The sequence below is a fragment of the Platalea leucorodia genome (assembly GCF_965183815.1).
Source record: "Platalea leucorodia genome assembly, chromosome: 21".
Lineage (NCBI taxonomy): Eukaryota > Metazoa > Chordata > Aves > Pelecaniformes > Threskiornithidae > Platalea > Platalea leucorodia.
In genome coordinates, this window is record NC_138843.1 from 6,216,201 (window position 1) to 6,239,195 (window position 22,995).

At 66.6% G+C, this 22,995-nt stretch overlaps 3 protein-coding genes across 3 annotated transcripts; 1 reads left to right on the forward strand and 2 right to left on the reverse strand.

The window, feature by feature from the left end:
• Positions 1 to 813: 813 nt before the first annotated feature.
• On the forward strand, positions 814 to 7,721 carry LOC309599720 (mucosa-associated lymphoid tissue lymphoma translocation protein 1-like). The gene is given in 19 exon segments (XM_082331434.1): positions 814 to 862; positions 1,833 to 1,995; positions 2,219 to 2,385; positions 2,993 to 3,123; positions 3,236 to 3,380; positions 3,383 to 3,389; positions 3,697 to 3,781; positions 3,783 to 3,875; positions 3,971 to 4,067; positions 4,238 to 4,285; positions 4,380 to 4,415; positions 4,681 to 4,884; positions 5,026 to 5,203; positions 5,494 to 5,568; positions 6,060 to 6,187; positions 6,256 to 6,402; positions 6,658 to 6,815; positions 6,913 to 7,047; positions 7,144 to 7,721. Coding segments are annotated over 18 exon segments (2,226 nt in total). The 5' UTR covers positions 814 to 862; positions 1,833 to 1,858; the 3' UTR covers positions 7,399 to 7,721.
• Positions 7,722 to 10,684: 2,963 nt separating this feature from the next.
• Positions 10,685 to 13,350, reverse strand: RAX2 (retina and anterior neural fold homeobox 2; the record flags this gene model as incomplete). The annotated part of the gene is made up of 2 exons (XM_082331547.1): positions 10,685 to 11,128; positions 13,108 to 13,350. 2 exons carry the CDS (start codon positions 13,348 to 13,350, stop codon positions 10,685 to 10,687), a joined length of 687 nt encoding a protein of 228 aa, XP_082187673.1.
• An 8,070-nt stretch (positions 13,351 to 21,420) lies between these two features.
• Positions 21,421 to 22,870, reverse strand: LOC309599493 (complexin-3-like; the record flags this gene model as incomplete). Its single annotated transcript, XM_082330993.1, has 3 exons — positions 21,421 to 21,639; positions 21,990 to 22,077; positions 22,716 to 22,870. The coding sequence occupies 3 exons, from the start codon at positions 22,868 to 22,870 to the stop codon at positions 21,421 to 21,423; spliced, it is 462 nt and encodes a 153-aa protein (XP_082187119.1).
• Positions 22,871 to 22,995: the final 125 nt, after the last annotated feature.

Consider the following 22,995-nt stretch of genomic DNA (forward strand, 5'->3'; position numbering starts at 1 on the left):
GCTCCCTGCTCTGTCACAGTCTGCGCTGCAACGGCTGGGGCTTCAGGGCCCCGCGGCGGGGCTGTAGTGGGTTTTGGGTGGGGAATGGCTCCGCTGGCGTCCCTGTGTCCCCTGGGGGGGGCTTTGGGGGCTGAGCAGCCTGTGCTCCCCAGGGGTGGGAGGATGGGGACCAGGCTCTGGCGGTGCCACGGGGGCAGTGGGCGAGGTGAGGGGGGACACGGTGGCCCCGTGCCAATGCCACCCCCGCGCCATGCTCTCGCTTCCTCCTGCAGCAGCAGCTGCTGGGGCGCCGGGGTCCCGGCTTGGCTGGGCTGTGTGGTGAAGGCAGAGTCTTCCTCACAGCAAAGGGGCCTCGCTGCCCCATCCCCGCGTGTCCTCAGCTGGCTCCGGCCTGGCAGAGCCCAGCAGCTTCCCCTGGGCCTCGGTCCTGCCAGTGCATTGGGCTCCCTGGCTGAGAGGTGTCCCTGTCCCCTTGGTTTGTCTCCATCCTGGACTCGCTGCCTTGCAGCTCCTGCCTGGCCTCGAGTTGGGCTGTGGGGACGCAGCAGCCACCCGCGAGGTCCTCCAGCAATGAGGAAGGGGCGATGGAGCCACCGCCCAGCCCAGCGGCATCCCCGGTGCCCCATGCCCAGGGGCTGTGGCCGTGGGCCGTGCCTGGCTCCCCCGGGGGTCTGCGGGGCGGCCGGGCTGGCAGCTGCAGCGCCCGCGCGCCGGGGCACAGGAAGCGGCGCAGGAAAGCAGAAGTGCAGTGCCGCGGCGCAGGGGGCTGGGGGAGGCTGTGGGTTCAACCCTCATTTCCTCTGCCTGGGGCTCAGCGCGCGCCCTCGGAGCTGACGGGGCTCAGGCCAGGCCGTGTCCAGCGGTGAGTGCTCTGTCCCCGCCGTGCCCGCCCTGCGGCTTGCCCTCCCCTCGCCACCCCGCAGTGCATCCAGTCCCCCAAATCCAGCAGCAGGCGAGCAGAGGGGGCACCTCAGTCCCTTCCCTCCATCTTGGAGCCCCCGTGCTTGGGCGAGTGTCACCCAGCCACTGCAGATGGCTTGGTCCTGGGGACAAGAGCCCACTCGGGATGGGTCGGTGGGGAGGGACCTGGGGGAGGAGAGAGCCCATCCCTGGGTGCTGCCCCCGTCCAAGGTGATTCATGCCCCGCTCCCCTCGGTGCCGAAGCCTTTGCTGCAGTCAAGGGGAGCTGAAGCGGGTCCCAGCCCCAGGACCCCCATGTCCCCTTCCCTAACCCCTCCGCGGACTCCTCAGGGTGGCCCGACAGTGCTCATGCTGGTTCCAGAGGCCTGGTGACAGCGAGGGGGCTGCTGCTTCCAACCCACTGGGGTCTCTGCCAGAAGGAGAGGGGTCCCTGGGCTCAGCCCCCCATGATGGGCCCCATTCTCTGTGTCCCCTGAAGGGATGGGGAAGGTAACAGGGGACATCCCCTCTTTTCCGTTCCTTGGACCCTGTCCCGGGAAGGTCCCTGTCCTGGGGCTGGGCTAACGTGGCCCTGGCTTCTCGCCTGAGGCTGGGGCGTGAGCAGGGTCCCCTGTGCCACTGTCACAGCTCTTGTCCTCCAGGCGTGGAGGGGGGACTTGTGTCGTTCCTGGCTGGCTGCCGGCGGCCAGACCCAGCAGCGCTGCCTGGCCAGCTCCCAGTGCCTCCCTGGGGAGGCCAAAACCCTCCTGGGCTCCTGCGGGGAGGTGACCCAACACCGGCGAGCTCGGGCTGGTGCTCTCCCTCCTGAGCCACCCCGTGCCCGGCTGGAGCAGTGCCCGGCGGTGTCCAGCGGGGTGCAGGTGCCTGTCACCCCATCACCCGCTGACAGCTTGTCCCCTCTGCGTCCCCAGGCAGGTGGTGGCGGGGCTGGGACAGGATGGGGGACTGGAGCGTGCCCATCGGCTCGCTGGGTGAGGAGGTGGTGGCCCGGCTCTGCGAGCTCCTGGATAACGCCGGCCGGGGCTGGCGCAAGCTGGCTGAGGTGGCCGGGGCCGAGAAACGCTTCAAGTGCAGGTAGGGGTGGGGGCGCATCTCCGGGGGTCTGTCCCCCACTGGGTGACAAAACGCACATGGGCACAGCCCTGCCCTGGGCTGAGCGAGGGGCACGCGGGTCCCCTGGCCATCCCATCGTGGCCGCAGCCTGGGCTGGGGGCACTGCTGAGTCCCCCGGCGGGGGTCCCTGTCCCCCCCGGGTGGGAGGTGGGCTACGGTGCCGAGCGCTCTGGGCACCTTGCAGTGCGGAGGAGCTGGAGATGTGCTCGCTGAAGGTGCTGGAGCCCTGTGGCAGCCCCACGCAGTGCCTCCTGCAGCTCCTGGCCGAGCGTGACTGCACCCTCAAGTACCTGCTGGGTTGCCTGGAGAGGATGGGGCACATGCAGGCCTGCCAGGTCCTCAGCAGTGCCGGTAGGGACAGGCAGCGGGGTCCCGCAGGGCCTGGAGGGGGGCACTGGGGGACAGGGGCTCAGCAGAAGGAAAGCAGGGGGAGATGAAGAGCAGCTCTTCCAGCTGGTGGTCTTGATTTGGGTAGTGGGGCCCTGGCCAGGATGGGATGGGATGGGATGGGATGGGATGGGATGGGATGGGATGGATGCAGTAGGGTGAGATAGGATGGGATGTGTTGTGATGGGATGGGGCGGACGGGCAATGGGATGTGGTGGGACAGGCTGTGATGGGACCAGTGGGATGGGATGGGACAGAATTGGACAGGTTGGCATGGGACAAGACAGGATGGGATGGGGTGGAGCAGAGTGGGGTGGAATAGGATGGAACAGGATGAGATGGGGTGGGGTGGGTGGGATGGCACTGAATGGGACAAGGTAGGATGAGATGGTTGGGACAGGACAGAGGGTGGGATGGGACATAGTGTGATAGGATGGGGTGGGATGGGAGAGGACAGGCTGCTGGGGGTGGGACAGGGTATGATGGGACAGGACAGGATGGGACTGGATGTGATGGGATGGTGTGGGACAGGCGTCTCAGCCAGCCCAGGCTGGTCTCTCCTCTCCCACAGTCCAGGACATGATCCGCATCACGGTGCAGCCGGAGTCGCAGGTGGTGACGGAGGGGACGCGGGTGTCCCTGACCTGCTGGGCAACCGGCCCGCCGGGGCTCACGTACCAGTGGTTTTGCGGAAAGCAGGAGGTGAGGTCCCGCTGCGCCCCATCGAGCAGGGCCCCCGGGCCCCAGCCATGGTGAGGGCACCCGGACGGGTGGCAGGGATCCCCCGACTCCTTGGCCCCCTCCTGTCTCATAGGTGCCCGGAGCCACGGCCCCGGAGCTGGTGATCGACACGGCTGCCCCGCCGGGCCAGCCCGAGTGGTACATCTGCCGGGTGAACTGCGGGGCCGCCTTCGCCTTCTCCAGGTGGGCCCACGTCCGGGTGGAGAAGAGCAGCAGCCCCAGCTCAGGTGGGCCCCGAGGTCTGCGTCCCCGGGCTGGCACCCGTGGGGCACCGCTTGTCCCGTCGGGACCAGGGTGGCTCCTATAGGGCATCGCGTTCCACGTTGCACCCTTGCTCAGCCGCAAGGGTCTCTGGGCTTGCTGGGGTGATGTTGCCCACGGAGGAGCTGAATGCCCTGTGTCCTCCTCGTGCCCACTGGCTCACACGACCCGTGGGTGCCAGGGCCTGCTGGTGAGGGACCTGGGGCCTGGGGGCAGCTCAGCAGAGCCCTGCCATGGCCGGGTGCCGGATTTTCTGCCCCATCCCCTCCCCAGCCAGCGGTTACTGCCCGACCATGGCGGGGCTGCAGATCCTGCGGCAGCCGCGGCCGTGCCGTCTGGCCGAGGGGGACACGCTGGTGCTGGAGTGCAGAGCCATCGGCAACCCCCCACCCCAGTACCAGTGGTTCAGGAATCGGCGCCCCGTGGAGGGTGCGCAGGCGCCCCGGCTCCAGGTATGGTGTGATCCCCGGTGTGGCATGGCCCGGCACGGCATGGCCCGGCACGGCATGGCACACCGCCCCAGCTGCCCGCTCCGTCCTGCCGGCAGGTGAAGCTGGTGACAACAGCTGAGCGGGGCAGCTACTCCTGCCGCGTGTTCAACCTCTTCCACGAGGTGTGGAGCCGGGAAGTGGACGTGGAGATCGGTGAGGGCCCCGGACAAACCTCTGTGGCCTCCCACCCCACGTGGGGTGTCCTGGCTCTGCTCTGCCTGCCCGTAAAGCCCTCCCATGGCTGCCCCACGTTTTGGGGGCTCCAGCCTGCGCCGGCAGGTGCTGCCATGCACGGGGCTCCCTGACTCCCCTCTTTGCCGTAGGCCCGCGGCTCTTCACGTCCGGAGGCTCCTGGCAGGAGGGGGATGGAGGTAGGTGGGGGCAGAGCAGGCAGATCCCTGCTGCTCTGCCTGCTGCGCTCCCCGGGCATCACGGGGCCATGGCATGGCGTTTCTCTCTTTCCAGGCTCCCCGGAGCGTGGCAGCCCTGGCCAGCTGTATGGTAAGAGCCTGCCCAGGAGGGGTTGGTGGCCCTGTGGGGCTGTGACCATCCCCAGTGTCACCAGTGTCACCCCACGAGGCTCCACTTGGTTAGGGGGGCTTTGGGTGCAGCACTCTGGGGAGAGGCAGGGATGCCACGGGGCACCGTGGTACCTGGGGACAGTGACACCGGCCACAACCGGGTGTCACCTCTGTGGGCTGAAGGTAGCGGGGACAGCAGGAGCGTCCCACTCCGTCCCCAGCGCCTCCCTCTCCTGTCCTGACAGCCACCGACAAAGTGGCCCTGCTGATCGGCAACATGCACTACCTGCACCACAAGCAGCTGAAGGCGCCGATGGTGGATGTGCACGCCCTCAGCGCCCTCCTCCGCCAGCTCGACTTCAAGGTGGTCTCGCTGCTGGACCTGTGCAAGGCCGAGATGCAGATGGCTGTCAACGAGTTCCTCCTCCTCCTCGACAAGGGTGTCTACGGTGCGGCAGCATCTGCCAGGGCGGCTCCGGTCGGGGGGGAACCGGGTGGTTTTGTGCCGGTGGGGTCTTGGGGGACAGCTGGGCAAGAAGTGGGCACCGGCAGGCCAAGGGATGTCACCCGCTCTCCGCCCCTCCTGGCAGGTTTGCTCTACTATGCCGGGCACGGCTATGAAAATTTTGGCAACAGCTTCATGGTGCCCATCGATGCGCCCAGCTCCTACACCTCAGCCCACTGCCTGTGCGTGCAGCGGGTGCTGCGGAGCATGCAGCAGCGCCGCACCGGCCTCAACATCTTCCTGCTCGACATGTGCCGCAAGAGGTGACCCAGCCCTGGCCACCAGCCCGGGGGCAAGCTGCTGGGAGGTCCTGGCATGGGGGTGCCTGTGGGTGCTGGTTCCCCAGGGGAGAGGAGTGGGGCATCCTCGGGGTCCCGTCCAAGCCCGTTGGCTTTGTCTGGACACCCCAAAGCATCACTGCCCCAGTTGAGCTGGCAAACGCCATGATGGGTGGGCAGAAGGGCATGGAGCAGCCCCCAGGGTCTGGGGTGCCTTGGGGTGGGTTTGGGGGAGCGGCAGGTCCTGGCCCTGCCCAGCAGCTCTTCTCTTGCAGGAACCTCAACGACGACGTCATCCCACAGGTCGGGGCGCTGCAGGTCACGGCCAACATCGTCTTCGGCTACGCCACGTGGGTCCCCTCCCCGCCACCCCCCAGCGAAGGCAGCGGGGCTGAGTCTCCCTCCCTGGCTCAGAGTGGGGCCGGGACTCAGCCCCCTGCCGTGGCTCAGCCCTGTTTGCACCCATGTCTTTCCCCGCCCCGTGTATCGGCAGCGTCGCTCCTTCTGGTCGATGCTGGAGGTGGTGGGTGAGCGGCAGCCCCCAGTCCCTTACTGGACAGGGAGATGCCCACGGCGCTGCCTGGCTTTGGGCAGCACCTGAGGGGATTAAGCCTCAAGGCTCCTCCGGAGCAGAGGGATTTGGGCTGATGATGTTTAAGCATCCAGGATCTGGCCGCGGCTCCCACCTCTCCCTGGCACAGTGGCCGGTTGGGTCGATGGGAGCGGGTAGAGCCATGGGCACCCGTCTCTGGCTTCCCCAGGGCTGTCACCCCAGCGGGGGCTGGTTCCTGGGGGAGTGACGGAGGCCACGATGGAGCCGACCGCTGCCCCATCCCCACAGGTGTGCGGACGCCGAAGCCTACGAGCTGAGCCAGGGCGAGCTCTCCAACGGTGTCTTCGTCAGCTTCCTCAAGCGCTGGCTGCTGGAGGACGAGAAGATCACGGTGCTGCTGGACAAGGTGGCTGAGGGTGAGTGGGGAGCGGTGGGGGACAGTGACCCCACCGGTGGCCCCCACTGACCCCCGTGCCCCCCGCAGACATGGGCACGCTGGAGATCACACGGGGCCGGCAGGCGCTGGAGCTCCGCAGCAACCTCTCGGAGAGACGAGCCCTGACGGACCCCATCTGCCCCCCGGGCCGGGATGAGTCCTCTGCCAGGAACCTGCAGTGGGCCAAGGCTCACGGTGAGAGTCACGGCCACCCTGGCCGGAGCTGGCACCCGGTGGGGGGACGGTGCCGAGTCACAGGGAGAGGCAGCGGGCAGCACCTGCCAGGTCTCTCCCACCCTGGAGGAGAGAAATCACTGGCGCCGGCCTGGTGGCAGGAGCATCATGTCGGTGTCCCCACTCCGGGGTGACCCCGGTGGTCACCTCACCCGCGGGTGCAGCTCTGGCGCTGAGCACCTGCAGGTCCCAGCCCCACACTCGCTGTTCCCCCAGTCCTGCCGGAGAGCCGGCACCTCCGCTTCGACTGTGGTGTCACCGTCCAGCTGGGCTTCGCCGCTGAGTTCTCCAACATCATGATCATCTACACCCGTGTGGTGGCCACCCCCGAGGACATCACCAAGTGTGAGGCCAAGCTCACCGACATACCCGAGGTGGGAGCGGGCTGCTGAAGCCCGTGCTGGGGCGATGCTGGGGAATAGGGTGGGGGGACCCGTGGTGGTTTCCACGGCTGGACACCATCCGTGGCAGGAGCTGGATGTGGACCTCAAGTGCACCAACAAGGAGAGCCCGGAGGAGGTGGGCAGCCCGCTGGCGTCCGCCTGGAGCCTCGGCTGCCCCTCCTGCTGCCTCTACAGCCGGCTCTGCGGCTTACAGAAACTGCGGGTAAGAGCCACACCGGGTGGGGGGCCGGTGCCAGGAGTACGGCACGGCCGTGGCTGTGGCCCGGGAGGGATGCCCACACTGCCGGTGCCCCCGCAGCAGGAGCTGGTGTTCACCGTCTGCCTGCAGTACCGCTACCGCGGCATGGATGACTTTGTGGAGGAGAAGCAGACAGTGAGCGTGGGGAAGCCGCTCATCGCCAAGCTCAACCTGCGGCTGGTGGCCTCCCCCTCGCCGCCCGGCAGCCCCCTCTCCACCTCCCCCCCCGGGAGCTGGGGGGCGGCGGGGAGCTCCTGGGTCAACACCCCCGAGGAGAACCTGAGCCCTGAGGTCCCCGGCTCCCACACCCTGTAGAGGGACAGCGTGGTCCCCCCTTGTCACTGCAGTCCCCTGGGGCCACGTCTGTCGTGCTGCGGGGCAGGGGGCTGGAGGGGACGGAGGTGACGTGTGGAGGTGGGCACCAAGAGGGGGTGAGCCCCATCCCGGCCTGTGCCAGGGGGTGCGGGGCTCACTGCGCGGCACGGCAGGGACCCCTGGCGCAGGGGACTGCAGCTCGGTGCTGCCCCGTGTACACAGCACTGCCACCGCAGGTACAGGCAGCGCCAGCCCCGCATCTCCTGGCATGGCAGTGCCAGCCCCGTATGCCAGGACAGTGCCAGCCCCATCTCCCTGGGCAGTGCCAGCCCCGTAAACAGGGCACTGCCAGCCCCATGTCTCCTGGCATGGCAGCGCCAGCCCCGTATCCCAAGCCAGCGCCAGCCCCACGTGCCAGGACACCGCCCGGCAGCCCAGGGGCAGAGTGCCCAGACCCCATGGCTCAGCCGGCACGAGGCGTCGTGCCAGGGCGGCGTTGGGTTCATTCAGGCCTAGGAGAAATAGAGAGAAATAAGCAGATTAGGGGGCAAATCCCACAGGAGGGGATTAAAGGGGGTGGGAGCAGGAGGGCTCCTGCTCCACCACGAGGGGCTGGCAGAACCCCCCCAGTGCCCCCAACACTCCCAGCAGCACCCAGTCCTCCCAGTGCAGCCCCAGGCGCAGGGCTGTGCAGGCCCTGTACGGGCAGCGAGCGATTTCAGGACAGGATTGGGATCTGGGGGGGGAAAAAATGCCTTTTTGCTTGGATTTTTCCCAAACGTGGCCCCATGTGCCAGGGACCACAAATGATGCGGGGTGTGCTCCACCGGGTCTCAGCTGGGGAACAGAGCAATAAAGCGGGAAGGGCAGGCGGCTCGGCACTCCTACGGCTTTTCTGCATCTCACCGGCATTTTTTTGGGCCAGAACTATTGCCTGTTTCTGCACTAAGTGCAGTGCAGCACCGGGGCACCCGTGGGAGGGAAGGGGCAACCAGCCCTTCTGGCGAGGGCACCCCAACATCCCTGGCCACGATGCCTTGGGGTGTGCCAGTGCCACCCCATGCAAATTAATTCATTTAAATAATTCGCATACCCCCCAACCCCAGGGACCCAGAGAGACGCATCCTCATCCCAGGGCCTCTCTGCGCCCTCGCTTTTGGGTGGCAGTTGCAAGACAGGGGGAGCACCCTCGCCCCAATTAGGCTCCGATCAAACGGGTCGGGGGGTGCTGAGCCTCCCGCTCTCCGCGCCAGCCGGCTTTTGTTGGTGCTCGGGAGGCCGGGGGGTGCCCCGGGCTGGCGCCAGCCTCGGCAATTATGTCATGTGAAAAGCGCAGCCCCCATTGAGCGCGTCCCTTCCCCTGGATCAAACCCCATTACTTCCGCGGCCGTTGCTTCATTATCTCCCCTCCGGAGCACGCCTCTGCCGGGGCCGCTTCACCTCGGCCCCGGCCCATTAGCCGGGCTGGGGAGCCGGGGGAGCATCGATTATGCATTTAATGCGTTGTTAAAGGTTTAATTGTCACTAACAAAGCAGACGAGCAGCAGCAGCCGGGGGACGGGGGACAAGGAGAAGGGTCTCGCTGGGGTCAGTGCCTCGCCTGGCCCAGTGGCATCCCGGCCGGTCCTGCCTGACCCCGGGGCTGTGGGGACGTCAGAGTCCGGCCCTGGGGCTGTTGGATTGGGGTGAGACCCCCCGGGGTGGGGGGGCTACGGCCAGGGGTCCTGGAGCTGAGTGGGGTCTGGCCTGTGCAGGGACATGGGGACACGGTGGGGATGGGGCTTCCCCCGCGAAGCCCCGGTTTGTGGCTGTCATCAGGTCTGAAGCGGGAAGATTTTTCAGGGGAAACATGTCATTTTGGTGTGGGGAAGGTCGGCGCTCGCCTCGCTTCGCCAGGGACCCAGGGTACCCCAGGGACATGGGGCACCCCAGGACACCCCGGGGACCCGGGGCACCTGTTCGCCCAGGACTGAGCCCCCATCTCTTGCTGTCCCGGCCGTGCTTCAGCACCTCAAAGCCGCAGTGGGCTCAGCCATCTCCACCGGAGCTGTGCTGGCCCTTGCTGCCACCGTGAGGGTGCCAGTGACGCTGGCTGTGCCACAAGCCCCGGGGGGCGGGCAGGGTCCCCCTGGGGCTGCAGAGCCTTGCCGGGGACCCCCGGGGACGTGGCACCTTGCCACTGCCACCCTGCTCCCACCTGGCAGAAACCGCTGGCAAGGGGTACACTGGCCTTGACGCAGCCCGTCACCTCCCACTGCGGGGACCCCAGGGCTCCTGGCCGGCCCCCTCCTCTCGCCAGCCCCATCCGGGGGCCGCAGGGGTCCCGCTGCCGCCCACCCTCCCGCTGGCACAATTACTGCAGCTTTGTGCCGCCAACATGTGGCCGGGCGAGCACCGCTGGGGAGCAATTAGGGCAGGCAGGCGGCAGGCGCAGCTCCCGAGGGATGGCTGAGCAGATGCCCCTCGACAGGCCGCCGAGGCACAAAGCTGGTCCCAGCCCGCAGCCGGGGCCGGAGCATGTCACCCGTGCCTGGATCCGGCCCCGCACGCAACAGCCCAGGGGAGTGGGGCAGGAGGGTGCCCGGGGATGATGCTCCCGCATCCCCCCCAGAAAGCTCCTTCCCGACAGAGGCTCCGCAGCCCCAGTGCGCTAACGAGTGGCACCGCTAACGAGCGGCACCGCTAACGAGCGGCACGGCGGGCAGGGCCCCTGGCAGCGCCCGACTCCAGCACGCGGCAGCCATTCAGCTTATCTCTTTACTCATGATACAACCATCTTCTCAGTGCCAGCGCATCTACCGGCACAACCGGCGTCACGCCCCGATGTGGCTAAAAAAATCCCCCCAGGTACTCCCTATGAAACTAGAGCTTTTCTGTTCAGTTTTGTTTAAATCTGCAGCATTAAAAAAAAATTAAGAATAATGGGAAGGAGAAGGGGTGTTGGGAAAGGAGGTGTCCAACCAGGGGCGGTGGGTGGCCCGGTGGCACGGTCGGATGCCTGACCCTTGGCCGGATCCTCAGCCCAGGCCGGTGCCTCGGCAAGGCAGAGGGGCCGCGGGTGGCTGCCGGGGTGCTCTGCCACGGTGGGGTCCCACCAGCGCCCCGGCTCGCTCCCTTGCCACCAATGGTGCTGGCTCGGCAGGCAGAAGATGCAGCCTGGCATCCCTGCCCCACGCCGGCTTTGGTCCTGCTGAGCATCCCACCGTGACCCCCCTCGCCCGCCCTGGGGCCGAGCCGATGCCGGGGGCAGGAGCCGAGGGCTGGCGGGGCCGGAGGGGAGCGTTCATCAAATGGGCTGCCAGGTCTTGTCAATGGTCTGAATGTGCTCCTTGGCTTTCATGCGGAGTGAGGCGATGCTGGAGCTCCTCTGGTCCACCTCCTCTAGCGGATACTTGTCCACAAAGGTGGTGCTGCACTGGTAGGGTGCGGGGGCGATGGGCTGCATGCCCTGTGCCATCGGCGGGGGGGTGTTGAGGAAGGAGTGCCCGCCATAGGGGGGCTGCAGGGCCTGGGGGGCTCCCATGAATCCGGGGATGCTGTGGACCGTGGTGGCGCTGGAGATGGGGGACGTCAGCCACGGGTCGAGCGGGAGGGAGTTGCTCATGGGCCCCACGTTGGGCGTCATGGGGGGCCGGTTGAAGGAGAGCACGGGGGTGTCGTGGAGCTTCATGGAGCTGGCCTCCATCTTCTCCTGCCGCCTCCACTTGGCTCGTCGGTTCTGGAACCAGACCTGCAAGGGGAGAGCCAGGGTGAGCCCCACCGTGCCCAGCCGGTCCCTCGCAGTGTGCCCCACCTGCTGTTCCCTATGCGGGGTGCCCCATCTGGGGTGCCCCATGTGCTGTGCCCCATGCGGGGTGCCCCATTGTGCTGTATCCCACACGGGGTGTCCCATGCAGGGTGCCCCACACGGGGTGCTCTGGGTGGGGTGTCCCGTATGGGGTATCCCGCCCCACGGGGGGTGCCCTGTGTGTTGGGTCCCAGGCAGGGTGTCCCACGGGGCTCCAGCAATCACACCGCGCACCTCTGCCAAACCTCTCCCGCAAACCCTGGAGACGGAGGGCATCTCCGAGGTGTGGAAGGTGAGAGGTGTCACCGTGCAGCCCCCGCCCTCGCTGCTCCAAGGGAACATGCACCCCGGCCCCACAAACACCCATACAATCCTCCGTATATTGTTGTCTGCCCTTTAAAAGCCCCTCAGTAAAAGCTTTTAGAAGCCAAACTGCCACAGTTGCACCAAAACCCAGCAGGAACAAGAGGGACCGGTGAGCCAAGGCCAACGGTGACGTCTCGCCCCGCAGGAGCTGCCCGTTAGAGCGCTGGTCCCCGTGTCCCTGGAGCCCCCAGCGGCACGGGGCACGGCCGTCTGCTGCGCGACGCAAAGCGGGGGTAAAGATGAATGGCTGGGCTGAGAACGGGATGTCTCCCATGGGCTGGCCACAGTTGTTGGTGGACACTGGGCTATACTGGTGCAAAATTTATGTCCAGAGCAGGGCAGCGAGGCTGGGGCAGGGGCTGGAGCACAAGGCTGGGGAGGAGCGGCTGGGGGAGCTGGGGGGGCTCAGCCTGGAGAAGAGGAGGCTGAGGGGAGCCCTCATCGCTCTCTGCAACGGCCTGAAAGGAGGCTGGAGCCGGGGGGGTCGGTCTCTGCTCCCCAGGAACAAGCGATGGGACGAGAGGGAACGGCCTCAAGCTGCGCCAGGGCAGGGTTGGGTTGGGTATGGGGAAAAACTTCTTCCCCCAAAGGGCTGTCAGGGCCTGGCCCAGGCTGCCCAGGGCAGGGGCTGAGTCCCCATCCCTGGGGGGATTTAAAAGCCAGGGAGATGTGGTGCTCAGGGACATGGGTTAGTGGTGGCCTTGACAGTGCTGGGTTAAGGGTTGGACTTGATGATCTTTTCCAACCCAAATGATTCTATGATTCCATGAAACCGGTCATTGCTCAGAGAGCTCGGCAGACGTGTCCCTACAGTCTGGACACCCCCCAGAAAAGGCTGCGGTGTCCTGGACTGGGGCTGAGCCCTGGGAAACTCAGTTCATTTGTAAAGGGATAACTGCCTTGCTTTGCGGTGGGTTTGCTGCTTCTTCCACTCCCTGAGCCTTTCCCTCACCCTGCTCTCACCCCATCAGTCCCAGGGGCAGGGGGGACCAGACCGATGGGACCCCAGGCTCTTCCCCAGGCTGTGCCTCCCCTGGGCAGAGCCTTCTCCTGCAGCCCCAGGAGCGAAACCTCCCCTACCCCGCCGCCCCCTGGAACCGCTCCCACAACCCTAAAACCCCCAAATCCCTGAGGATCTTGTGCTTTCCCAGCCCTAGACTGAGGTCACGAGCAGCTGAGGTTTGGGTGCTTTCTTTCCCATGGGACCAGCAGGAGGGATGCAAGTGGGATCAGCGGGAGGGATGGGAGCAGCTGCCACCAGCAGGGAAAAAAATCTCTAAAAACCATCTCCCTGCCCAAAGGGAGCCTCTGGCACATGGGCTGAACTGGGACCTCGTGGGGGAACAAGGCTCAGCCATTAAATCCTCTCTCTGGTTTTGGCAGGAGCAGCCGACTCTGCAGAGATGCTGCTCCCGCTTTGAGCAATGGGGAAACTGAGGCACAGAGCAAGGCGGTAGCAGTGGAGCTGGGAGCAGCCCTCCAGCGCTGGGGTGGTCCCTCTGCCACCGCCCAGGGGACAGGTCCGGGGTGCTGGGGCCACCGGGCATCCTCCCTACCTGCACGCGGACCTCTGGCAGGTTGACCTTCATGGCCAGCTCCTCGCGGCTGTAGACGTCGGGGTAGTGGGACTTCTCGAAGGCGCGCTCCAGCTCATGCAGCTGGTAGGTGGTGAAGGTAGTGCGGTTCCTCCGGTGCTTCTTCTTGGGCTGCTCCTCCTCTGTGGCAGCCGGCGGGGTGCCCTCGCCGTCCCCTGGCTTCCGCAGCTCGCCCAGGTCCCCCTCGCACTTATTCAGGAACATGGCGGTGCCTGCGAGGGGACCGCGGGGGTTAGCCGGGGCATGGGGACATCGGACCCCCCCATGCAACCCCAGGCCAGGGAGAGGTGGACAAGTAGACGGATGGATGGGAGGATGGGGCAGCCCCAGAAACAGGTTACGCAAAGGCGTAATCCTCTCTTCTGCCGCAGCGTTATCCCGGGGCCGCGGTGTGGCAGGGACTGACCTGGGGTCCCGGGGACGGTGCCCTGGGCACCCCGTGCTTGGCTCCACGGTGAGATGCAACCAGGCCGATGCACCTGCCCGAAACTAAAAGTCAGATTTCACCTAAAGCCAAGGATTTTATGGAAGTGCCATCACTGAGAGCCGACCCGACCTCCCCCCTGCCCTGGCGTGGACGGGACCAAGCCCGGGTCAGCTCCCTCCTCCCAGCCCAGCTCCTCTGCTCCAGCCCGGCTTCCCCATGAGCTACGAGCCTGGCCCTGAACTGCTGGAGGACCCAGCGTCGGTCCCCAAGTGCGGCTGGAGCGACCCGGCGCCGTCCCGTGGCTAATAACTTTTTTTCTGCATGCTTATAAGCATTTTCAACCCTTGCAACGTTTCCTCTGTAAGCTTTTTATCCGGCATCTGAGATCTTCCTGCAGTATTTGCTAGGGATTAAGGTCCCTTTCTACCGCAAGAATGTAGGCAAACATGGAAATGGGGCAGAAAGTCGTAATCCTGGGGCACTTGTGCTGAGGGGAAGGCGCTGCATCGCCCAGAGCCGCCGGCAAAAATTCGGCTAACGCGCAAATGGGTGTGGGGAGGGAGAGGGAACGTCAGGTAATTCCGGGGGGAAATAACTGGGGGTCCCGAGAGGCGGTGTGCAGGGGGTGGGCGTGGGGTGCTGCCCAGGCTGCGCACGTGCGGGGTGTCTGTGCGCAGGGTGGACGGTGAGGGCCCGTGTGGGCAGCGTGGGCGCGAGCAGTGCATCTGCAGCAGGCGCGTGTCTGTGCGGGTACGGGGATGCGCGCAGCGCGTGGCTCGCCCACGCGGGCAGGTCTGGGGTGCCCGGGGTGCGCGCAGGGGTGCGCGCGGTGGGGAGCGGGAGGGCGCGCGTGCAGTGGACTGAGCGTGGGGTGGAACGTGTGAAGCGTGTGCGCGGTGTGCGCGGCGTGGGCGTGCGTGCGTGGGGCTGGGCGCACGTGCGCAGGGCAGTTTGTGCTGCACGGCCACTGCGTGCAGTGTGTGCAGTGCGGGTGCAGCGCGCAGTGCCCGGCGTGCAGTGTCTGTGCGCCGTGCGTGCAGCACGCACAACGCAATGTCTGCACCTGCAGCATGCAGGGCACAGTGTACGTGTGCGGTGCGTGTGCAGCGTGCACAGCTCGGTGCATGTGCAAGGAGTGCAGTGCGTGCAATGTGTGCAGTGTGCACATTGTGTAGACACAGCCTGAATCCACGCACAGTATCTGTGGGGACACAGTGCGTGCAGTGCGTGTGCAGTGTCTGCACAGTGCACGTGGTGCCTTTGTGTGCAGCACAGACAGTGCGTGCAGCGGAGGCGCCTGCAGAGCATGCAGCACACGCCGTGCAGTGCAGTGCACACTGTGCCTGCAGGTGTGCAGCATGTGCAGTGTCTGTGTGTGCAGCACATCTAACGTGCAGTGTGTGTCCAGTGTCTGTTGGTGCTGTGCCTGGTGCCTCTGCAGCGTGCTCAGAGCATGCGTTCTGGGTGTGTGGCGTGTGCAGCATGTATAATGCATGCAGTGCATGCACAGGGGCCGCGCGTGCAGTGTGTGCAGCGCACAGTGTTTGCAGTGTGTGTTGCAGGCGCAGTGTGCGCAGTGCACACACAGGGGCTGTGTGCGGCATGTGCCGTGCACGTGCAGCGCTGTGCGTGCAGTGTGTGTGAGGCGTCAGCGTGTGCGACTTTGGGAGCTGCTGGCCCCCCAAGACACCCCCCGGGTGGTCCTGTACCCCCGGGGTCTCTGGCCGGCCCCGGGTCCAGCCCTGCTGCTGCAGGGGGGCTGCTGTCTTGGGGTGCCACAGGGGGAGCTGTGAGCTGGTGCAGGGGTGCTGGGTGCTGCGCCCTGGGGTGCCCCAAGGCAGGGGTGAGTGGGTGCTGGGGGGAGCAGGGGCCCCGCTGTCACCGTGAGAGTGTCGCAGCATGTCCTGGGGCTGGGGACACGGGGAGGGAATGGGATCCCCCGCCGCCATCCCACTCTTGCTCACCTGTTTCTCATTTGCGCAGCTCCACACCTGCAAGGAGAGGGGAGAGGGGGGTGAGCACCCAGAGCCCCCAGAGCCCCCCCCGGGGCACCCAGCACCCCCTCAGGGCCCCCTGGCTGCCCTGCCCAGCCATGTCCCGCGGCCCCACGGGGCAACGGGGGGGAGCTGGGGCAATGGGGATGGGTGAGATGGGCACTGGGGGGACACTGGTGAGACAGGGCACTGGTGGGGGCTGGGGACAAGAAGGGGCAAGCGGGAGGAGAGAAGAGGTGGGGCAGTGGCGGGGGACAGGGACAAGGTGCGGTGGTGGAGAGCAGGGCCAGGGCTGGGGGCAGCCCCCATCGCCCCCCACCCTGACTCCATCTGAAAGCAAAGGAGGCCAAAACCCCTGGGAAGCAGAGCAAACCCTGGCGTGGGAGCAGGAATGAAGCGAAGAACAGCAAAATAACCAAGCAGGAGCGACCCGGCAGCAGGGCGGCAGCACCGGACACTGTCACCCTCCACAACCTCCCCACCCTGCTCCACCTCGGCCTGGCCGGGGTCATGGACGTCCCTGGGCATGGAAGGGGGGACCCCAGTGGGGTCGGGCTGGGGGACGTCAGCACCGGCCACCCTGTGGTCCTCATCCCCCAGGAGCCCCGAGTCTTTGCCACCGGCATTTTGGGAATCCTGCCTAAAAACGGGCAGCGCTGAGCGGGTGCGGCGGGTAGAGCTGCCTCCCTGCTCCCGTCGGACATTTTCCTGCGGCCGCAGTCATCCTGGTGGCAATTTTTGGGTTTAAGCCCTTAAGCTTTAAAACTGTGCTGGGAACTGCACGGACCCGCAGCCTCGGGAGGGTTTTCCCCCACCTGCTCGACGCCCTGACCCGTGGTTTTCCTGCGGGGGCTGCCAGCCGGCGGGGAGCGGGCGCCTGTTATTAAAGACACCCGAAAAAGCAACAGAAATGGCATCGAGCTCTGGTTGAACTGGGTAAAAAAATCACTTCCCCGGTGCTGGAAAGCAGCAGAGCATCAGTGGGGACAAGTGGCCTCGCCCGGCAGCGGGGGACGCAGGGGGGACAGCCTGGGGACAGCCCCGGCTTTCGCTGGGTCCCATTTTTTTTCCCTTCGAAAGCCCGTCTGGGTGCCAGGACGCGGCCCCCTGGGCTCGGGCCGCCTGGGACGGGTTGTTTGCAGTGGGCGATGGGGAGCGTGGGTGGCTCCTGCCCTCCGGCCCCGGGTGTAAATCAGCGCGAGTGATGCTGCCGCGCACCCGGCACCGGCTCCCGAGCCCCCAGGGAAGGGTGCCAGCCCCAGCCCCGGCCCCAGCCCCGGCCCCGGGCGCACCCCAGGGACACCCGCTCCCTTTTTCGGCATCTTCCCCTGGTGCTTCCTCCCGAATCGGAATAAATCGGCATTACCTGCTGGGCCCAGCTCGGCTTTTCCAGGAGTATTTAACTTTGCCGGTCCCTCCTGGGAACCAAACAAGCGGCTCAACCTCACCAATCTCGCAGCTTTGGCAGCCAAAGTTGCCTCTAGTCTTCTTATTTGTCACAGAACCGCCGTGCTAAGGCTCGGGAGAATCTTTATTTAGTGTTGCAGATGTCACCAAGGCCCCGCAGATTGGAAATGAGTCCAAAGGATTAAGACGAGGTTATTAATTGGAGGCCTTCCCCTTTAAGAATGATTGACAGTTACTTTCTGGACAAGTAATTGCTCTAAATGTCCCCCCAGCGCGGGTCCGGGGGGGCGGCGGCGGACAAAGCCCCGAACTGCCTTCCCCACTCAGATTGTCTCCCCACAAAGGCGTCCTGCTGGAGTTTGCCTTGTAATCCCCTCATTACGGGCGAGGAAAAAGAATTAGAAACAGGGGGAGCGGAGAAGAAAGGCCGGGGCGATGGGGGGAAGGGGGGAGGATTTCCTTCGGCTGCCGAGGCTCTGTCCCGGGGATGGGGTCCGGGGCAGGCGCCCCAAGCTTCGGCGGGATGGGGATGCTGCGGTGGTGGCTGTTGTCGTCCCCCCCCGATGGGGATGGCAAGCCCTGGGGGTGGCCCCGGTGACGGCGTGTGTGGCCCCACGGGCTCCCGGTGATGCTGCCTGCGGAGCCCTGCCGGCGTGGGGACCGGGTGTGGGGAGAGGTGTGACAGCCAGCCATGGGCTCTGGGCGTGGGGACGGGGTAGGGACCAGGCATGGGCTCCAGCCGTGAGGACCAAGTGTGGGGATGGGGTCTGGGGTCTGGGTGTGGGGACCGGGCGCGAGGACCGGCTGTAGGGCCCTGCCATCAGGACCAGGGGCTGAACAGCCTTGGGGATCTGGTGTGGAGACCAGGCGCGGGGACCAGCCATGGGGACCAGGGGTAGGGACCAGGCAGGGGGACCAAGCGTGGGGAGCAGGCATGGGGAGCAGGCTTTGGGCACCGTCCGTGGGCCCAGGCGTGGGTACAAGCCACGGACATGGGACTGAGCATGGGGATCGGGCATGGGGACACCCTGTTGGGACCAGCTGCGGGGTCCAGCCGTGGGGACCATCCCTGGGGGCTGCCCGTGGCCGTGGGGGCGTGGGGCAGAGGCAGCTGGGCTGGGGGCAGAAACGCCGTCCCTCTCCTCCCGCCTCCTGCTGCTGCCCCGGGGACCCCGGCCAGGGGCCAGCGGGAACATCACGACGGGGGTCCTGGAGTGCTCTGGGTGGGGGGTGCTCGGTGCTGCCCAGACGCCCCTGTCCCGCCCGGCGGGTTCTGCCCTTTTCTTTCTCCGCTCACTTTTACTTTCTCCCAAAAGCCTCTTCCTGCCACCTGCAAACGCTGCTGCCCCCGGCCGCCGTCTCGGCTTCCTCCCACTCCCTTCCTCTCCTCGCCACGCTTCCCCTTTTGGATGGCAAATGTCACCGCGGGGTTTTTGGACCCCCTCCCACGCCGTGCCGGGGGGCTGCTTGCCCCACGCAGGTCCGTGCCCTCCCCACCGGAGCTGCTGCTGGCGGGACCCCGCAGCCACCTCTGCGCCCTGGTTTGGGCCCCGAGGCCATCCCAGCGTCCATCCCGGTGTCCATCCCGGCGTCCCTCCCGGCGTCCCTCCCGGCGGGGCTGTATGGCTTCGCCTGTCCGGTCTGACACCGCTCTGGGGACAGCGTGATGCTATCTTGGGGACGACATGCCACCACCCTGGGGACAGCATGCCACCACCCCCGGGACAGGCTGTCCCCACGCCAGGGATGGTGTCATACGCCTCTGGGGGCCACGCAGCCCCTGGGGACGGGGTGACACCCCCATGCCATACAGTGCTGCCAGGGGGGTGCAGGGCAGGTGCCACCTTCAGGGGAATTTGGGGACAATCCCAGGTGCAGAGATGACACATGGGGCCGGGGATGCAAACGGGCACCTGGACTTGCCACTCCTGCTTGCCCAGGGCCAGCGCTTGTGCCCATGCTGGTCACCATGATGGGCGCAGGAGCCGGGTCCCCTGCTCCGGTGGCCCTCAGTGGCTTCCCCCAGGGTGCCCCCACAGCCCCGGCGGGCGCAGGGAGGTGCTGCCGTGCCGGGACCCGCGGTCCCTGGGACACCAGGGCTGATTTTAGAAGCGGGGGCTGCCCAGCTGCCCGGCGTTGGCGGTGCCGGCCGGGCGGCCCCGCTGACCGCCTTAAGGTGTTGGCTCACACGGCGGGGGGGAGGCCAGCAGGCTTATTTGCCAAATGATTATAATTGCCTTTTAGGAGCAGATAGCAAATTGATTTGCTTCCTCGTCCAAGGCCCGTAATCGCTTCATCACTTTAAAATATTAATGCTATACTTCTTTGCTAGTTTCCCAATTACCCTAATTGAAGGCAAATTGGTTAAGAAGGTGCAATGCAGAGTATCAGGGGGTTTAGTTCACTCAAATGACAGTTTTAAACCTCCCTAATCCTATTAGCGGGCAAAGCTGCTAACGCTTAGAGACGCTGCGTCAGCTTACCGGGGCGGTGGGGCCGGAGGCGGGGGTCGGGGCGGGGGGCGGCCGGGGGCCACTGGCCTCACGTGACCAGCTCGGCCGGGGATTTATCACTTTTTTAGTTCATTAAGAGGCCTTGGGCAGGCGGGGAGGCGGCAGGGGTGACCCAAAAGGGTGCTGAGTGGGAGGCAGGTGGCAGCGTGGGGAGGGCGGGGGGGCAGGACGATTAGCCAAGGAGACCTGGCGGAGGGTCCTGACCCGAATCCCAGCCGGCGCTGGGAGCCCCCGCGCAGCCCCACTGGGAGCACTGGGAGCTGGGCCGCCCGTTGGGGAGGGATGGGGCCTCGGCGCGGGGCGGGGATGGAGGAGCCTGCCGTGACGGGGCGCGTTGGGGACCTCGGTGCCACCGTCCCAGCGGCTGGCGCTTGGTGTCGAGCCGCAGCCCTGGGGAGAACGGGAACGTGGGGTGGGAACAGGGCTGCACCGGGTGCCAGGGCTGCTGCCGCCCCACTGGGGACCTGGCTGGGGACTGGTGGGGACACGGACAGCCCCATTCCGTGCAACACAGGTGTATTTTTGGGCCCAAATGGGAGATTTTGGAAGTTCTGAAGAAAGGCTGGAGGGCGGAGATGTCAGCGACGGCGGGGATGGTGGGGATGGCAGGGACAGTGCGGATGGCAGGGGCAGTGGGGCCACCGAACACGAGGAGGGTCCCAGGTGTCAAGCCCTGATGTACCTGTCGCGCGCTCCCTGGGACGCTCCAGCTCCTTGACTGGTACCTGGAGGGGGGAACCGAGCACCTCCTGCGCCCAGGGACCTCCTTGCTGGAGCTCCTGCAGCTCCGGGTGCTCCAGCCAGGGCAGCTGAGACCTGTGGCTCTTGTGACAGCGATGAGCTCCACGGCACAGCTCCCACCCCACCTGCGCTGGATTCGGCCGCCCCCTCCCAGCCCCGCCACCGCAGCCCCGGGCAGCCCGGGGCAGGGCCGTCCCCACAGGCCTCTCCGGAGCAGATGGCCCCGGCGTGGGGAGGACGGAGGTGGCTCAGCGCGTCCTTTCTTTCATGCAAACACAGCGTGACTCCCCCGGCGGCTCCTGCTCCGGCAGGGGCCAGCGCTGGCGGTACATTTTACAAGGGTTCAGCTAGCTTAGTCCTCAGGGACAGGCGACTCAGGCAGATTAGACCTCACTAAAATAGGCAGGTATTAGTGATCTCAGCAGCCCCCAGCCTTCCGGCGCGGCAGCGTTTAAGCCAGTGCTGCTGCTGAACGCCTGGGAGCAGGGAGCAAGTCCCCGGGGTGGCAAGAGGGAGCGGGGCACCCTGGCCCCGGCCAAAGGGACCCCTCGCTGCCTGTGCTGGCAGGGGGATGCCTGAGGGGGCATTCAATGCTGCCCCCAAGGGAGGCCCCGGGGTGGGGGCACCGGGTGCCGCTGGCTCCCGTGCACTGCTGGGGTGCGGCCGTGCCTGGGGGCTGCTGCAGGAGAGGGGGACGGATCCGGCTGGGTGCTGGCTCAGGGGCACGTGGAGCAGCCCTGCTGCAGCAGTGTCATCGTGTCCCCCCCACCCCCAGGACAGGGTTCGTGCAGACGAGGGGTATGGTAGGAAGACCAGACTGGTGCTGGCAAACGCCACGTTTATTGAGCCAAATGGTGCGCGAGGCCCCGGCGCTGGGTCCTGGGGGTGACAGAGCATCAGGGACCACCGCCCACCCCATCCGGGGCCTCACACCAGGGGCACCGCGGGGAGGGGCTTGGCCAGCGTGGCTAGAGGGGGCCCAGGCATCCTGCATCCCAGCACCCACCCACTGCACCCCAGAAAAGAAACAGGGAATGGTTTTGGGGAGTAAAACCCCCCCCCAGCTCATGTATTGGGACCTCCACCCCCAAGTAATGGCACCCGTAACACCCGCATCCCATCGCTCCTGGGGGCATCAGAGGCTGAGCCCCGACGCTGCTGGTGTCACCCGCCGGCAGAGCGGGCAGTGACACTACATCAGGGTGCACTTCTCCTTCACCTCGTCCACGCTGCCCAGCGCGCGGTCCCGCAGCGCTGGCAGGTCCACCTCCCGCAGCTTCGTCAGGAAGGCGAAGGTCCCGTCGCCGCCATCCTCCTCCTCCTCCTCCTCGCTGTGCACCATGGCAGCCAGCTCCTGCGGCAGCTCCACCACGCCACCGGCCACGTGCAGCTGTGCATCATCCCGCTCGTCCTGCACGCGAGCGCGAGACGGCGTCAGGGTTGCGGGCAGACCCAGGCGCCCACCGGCCATGGGTGGGGGGGAGAGCAGGTCCCTCGGGGCCAGCCGGGTGCTGTGGTGGCACTGGGGACGCTGGGGGACGCTGGGGGACGCTGGGACTGTCCAGTTCCAGATTTGGACGGCTGGACGGATGCGTGGGCAGACGGGTGTGCAGACAGAGACAGCAGCCATTTGCTGCCCTCTTCAGGAATCATCTCCCGTCCGGGGGAGGCCTGGCAGCCGCCCGGCCTGGGGCTGTGCCGGAGGGTGGAGGGTCCAGGGGAAGACCCCCAAGGTCCCACCGCGGGCGGGCTGGTCCTTACCTGGGCCAGGTGATATTTGTCCCGCAGATGCATCCGCACAGTGGCCCGTTCTGCCTTCTTCTGCACAAAGGCCTTGTCCCGCTCGATCCTGCAGCAGCCGGTGCCACACTGTCACCCCCCGCCTCACCAAGCCCCCCGCCAGAACCCCCCCGCCGCCGGCATCACCCTGGTCCTCCGGCAGCAGCGTGGCTGTGCCAGCCCTGGGCCAGGGCTGGAGGAGAAGGGGATGCAAAGGTCTGCAGGAGGGTTGCAACGGGGATCTGGGGGCAGGGGCCGCATCCTGCCCCAGCACCGAGCAGAGATGGTCAGTGAAGGTGCCTGTTGGAGGGACTTGCTCCTCCTGCAGCCTCTCAGCTCCTGGACGCTGGGCCACTGGGTCCCCACAGCACCTGGACCCGGGGGGGGTGGGACCTTAATGCAATCCCACGCTGGCCCCTGTTGTCCCTTGGCTCCATGGGTGCTGGGCTGGCACCAGACACCCACCGCTCTGGGGCACTGACACCCAGGGGTGCCCCTTGTCACCTACGATGCACCGAGCCGCTGTCCCAGCCCCGTGCCAGCACCCACAGGGACCCCCTGCACCACAGGGCACCCGCTCTGCCCCTGTCCCTTGCCCCGGCTGCCTCCCTGTCCCTGTCCCACCCCGGGGACAGCCCACGGCGGGTGGGACCCCGGTCCTGGTGCATGGGGGACCCCAATGACCCCCCAGCCCCAGCAAAGCTTTACTTCTCCTCCAGCAGCTGCCGCTGGTACTCCTCAAACTCCTCGCGGGCCATGCCGTTGGGCAGCGTGGCCGCCTTGCCATCCTTGGGGGGCCCCTTGGGCGGCTCCTCCTTGCCCCCCTGAAAGCTCTTCAGGGCTGCCGTGAAGAAGGCGGCCATGGGTGGGCGGCTGTGGCAGCCCGCGCCCCACGGTGCCTGGCACCACCGGGTCCGTGCCCAGGGCCGGCACCTGCAAGGTCAGCGGGACCAGCTGCCCCAGGGGCGCCGCGGATCAGGGGCGGATT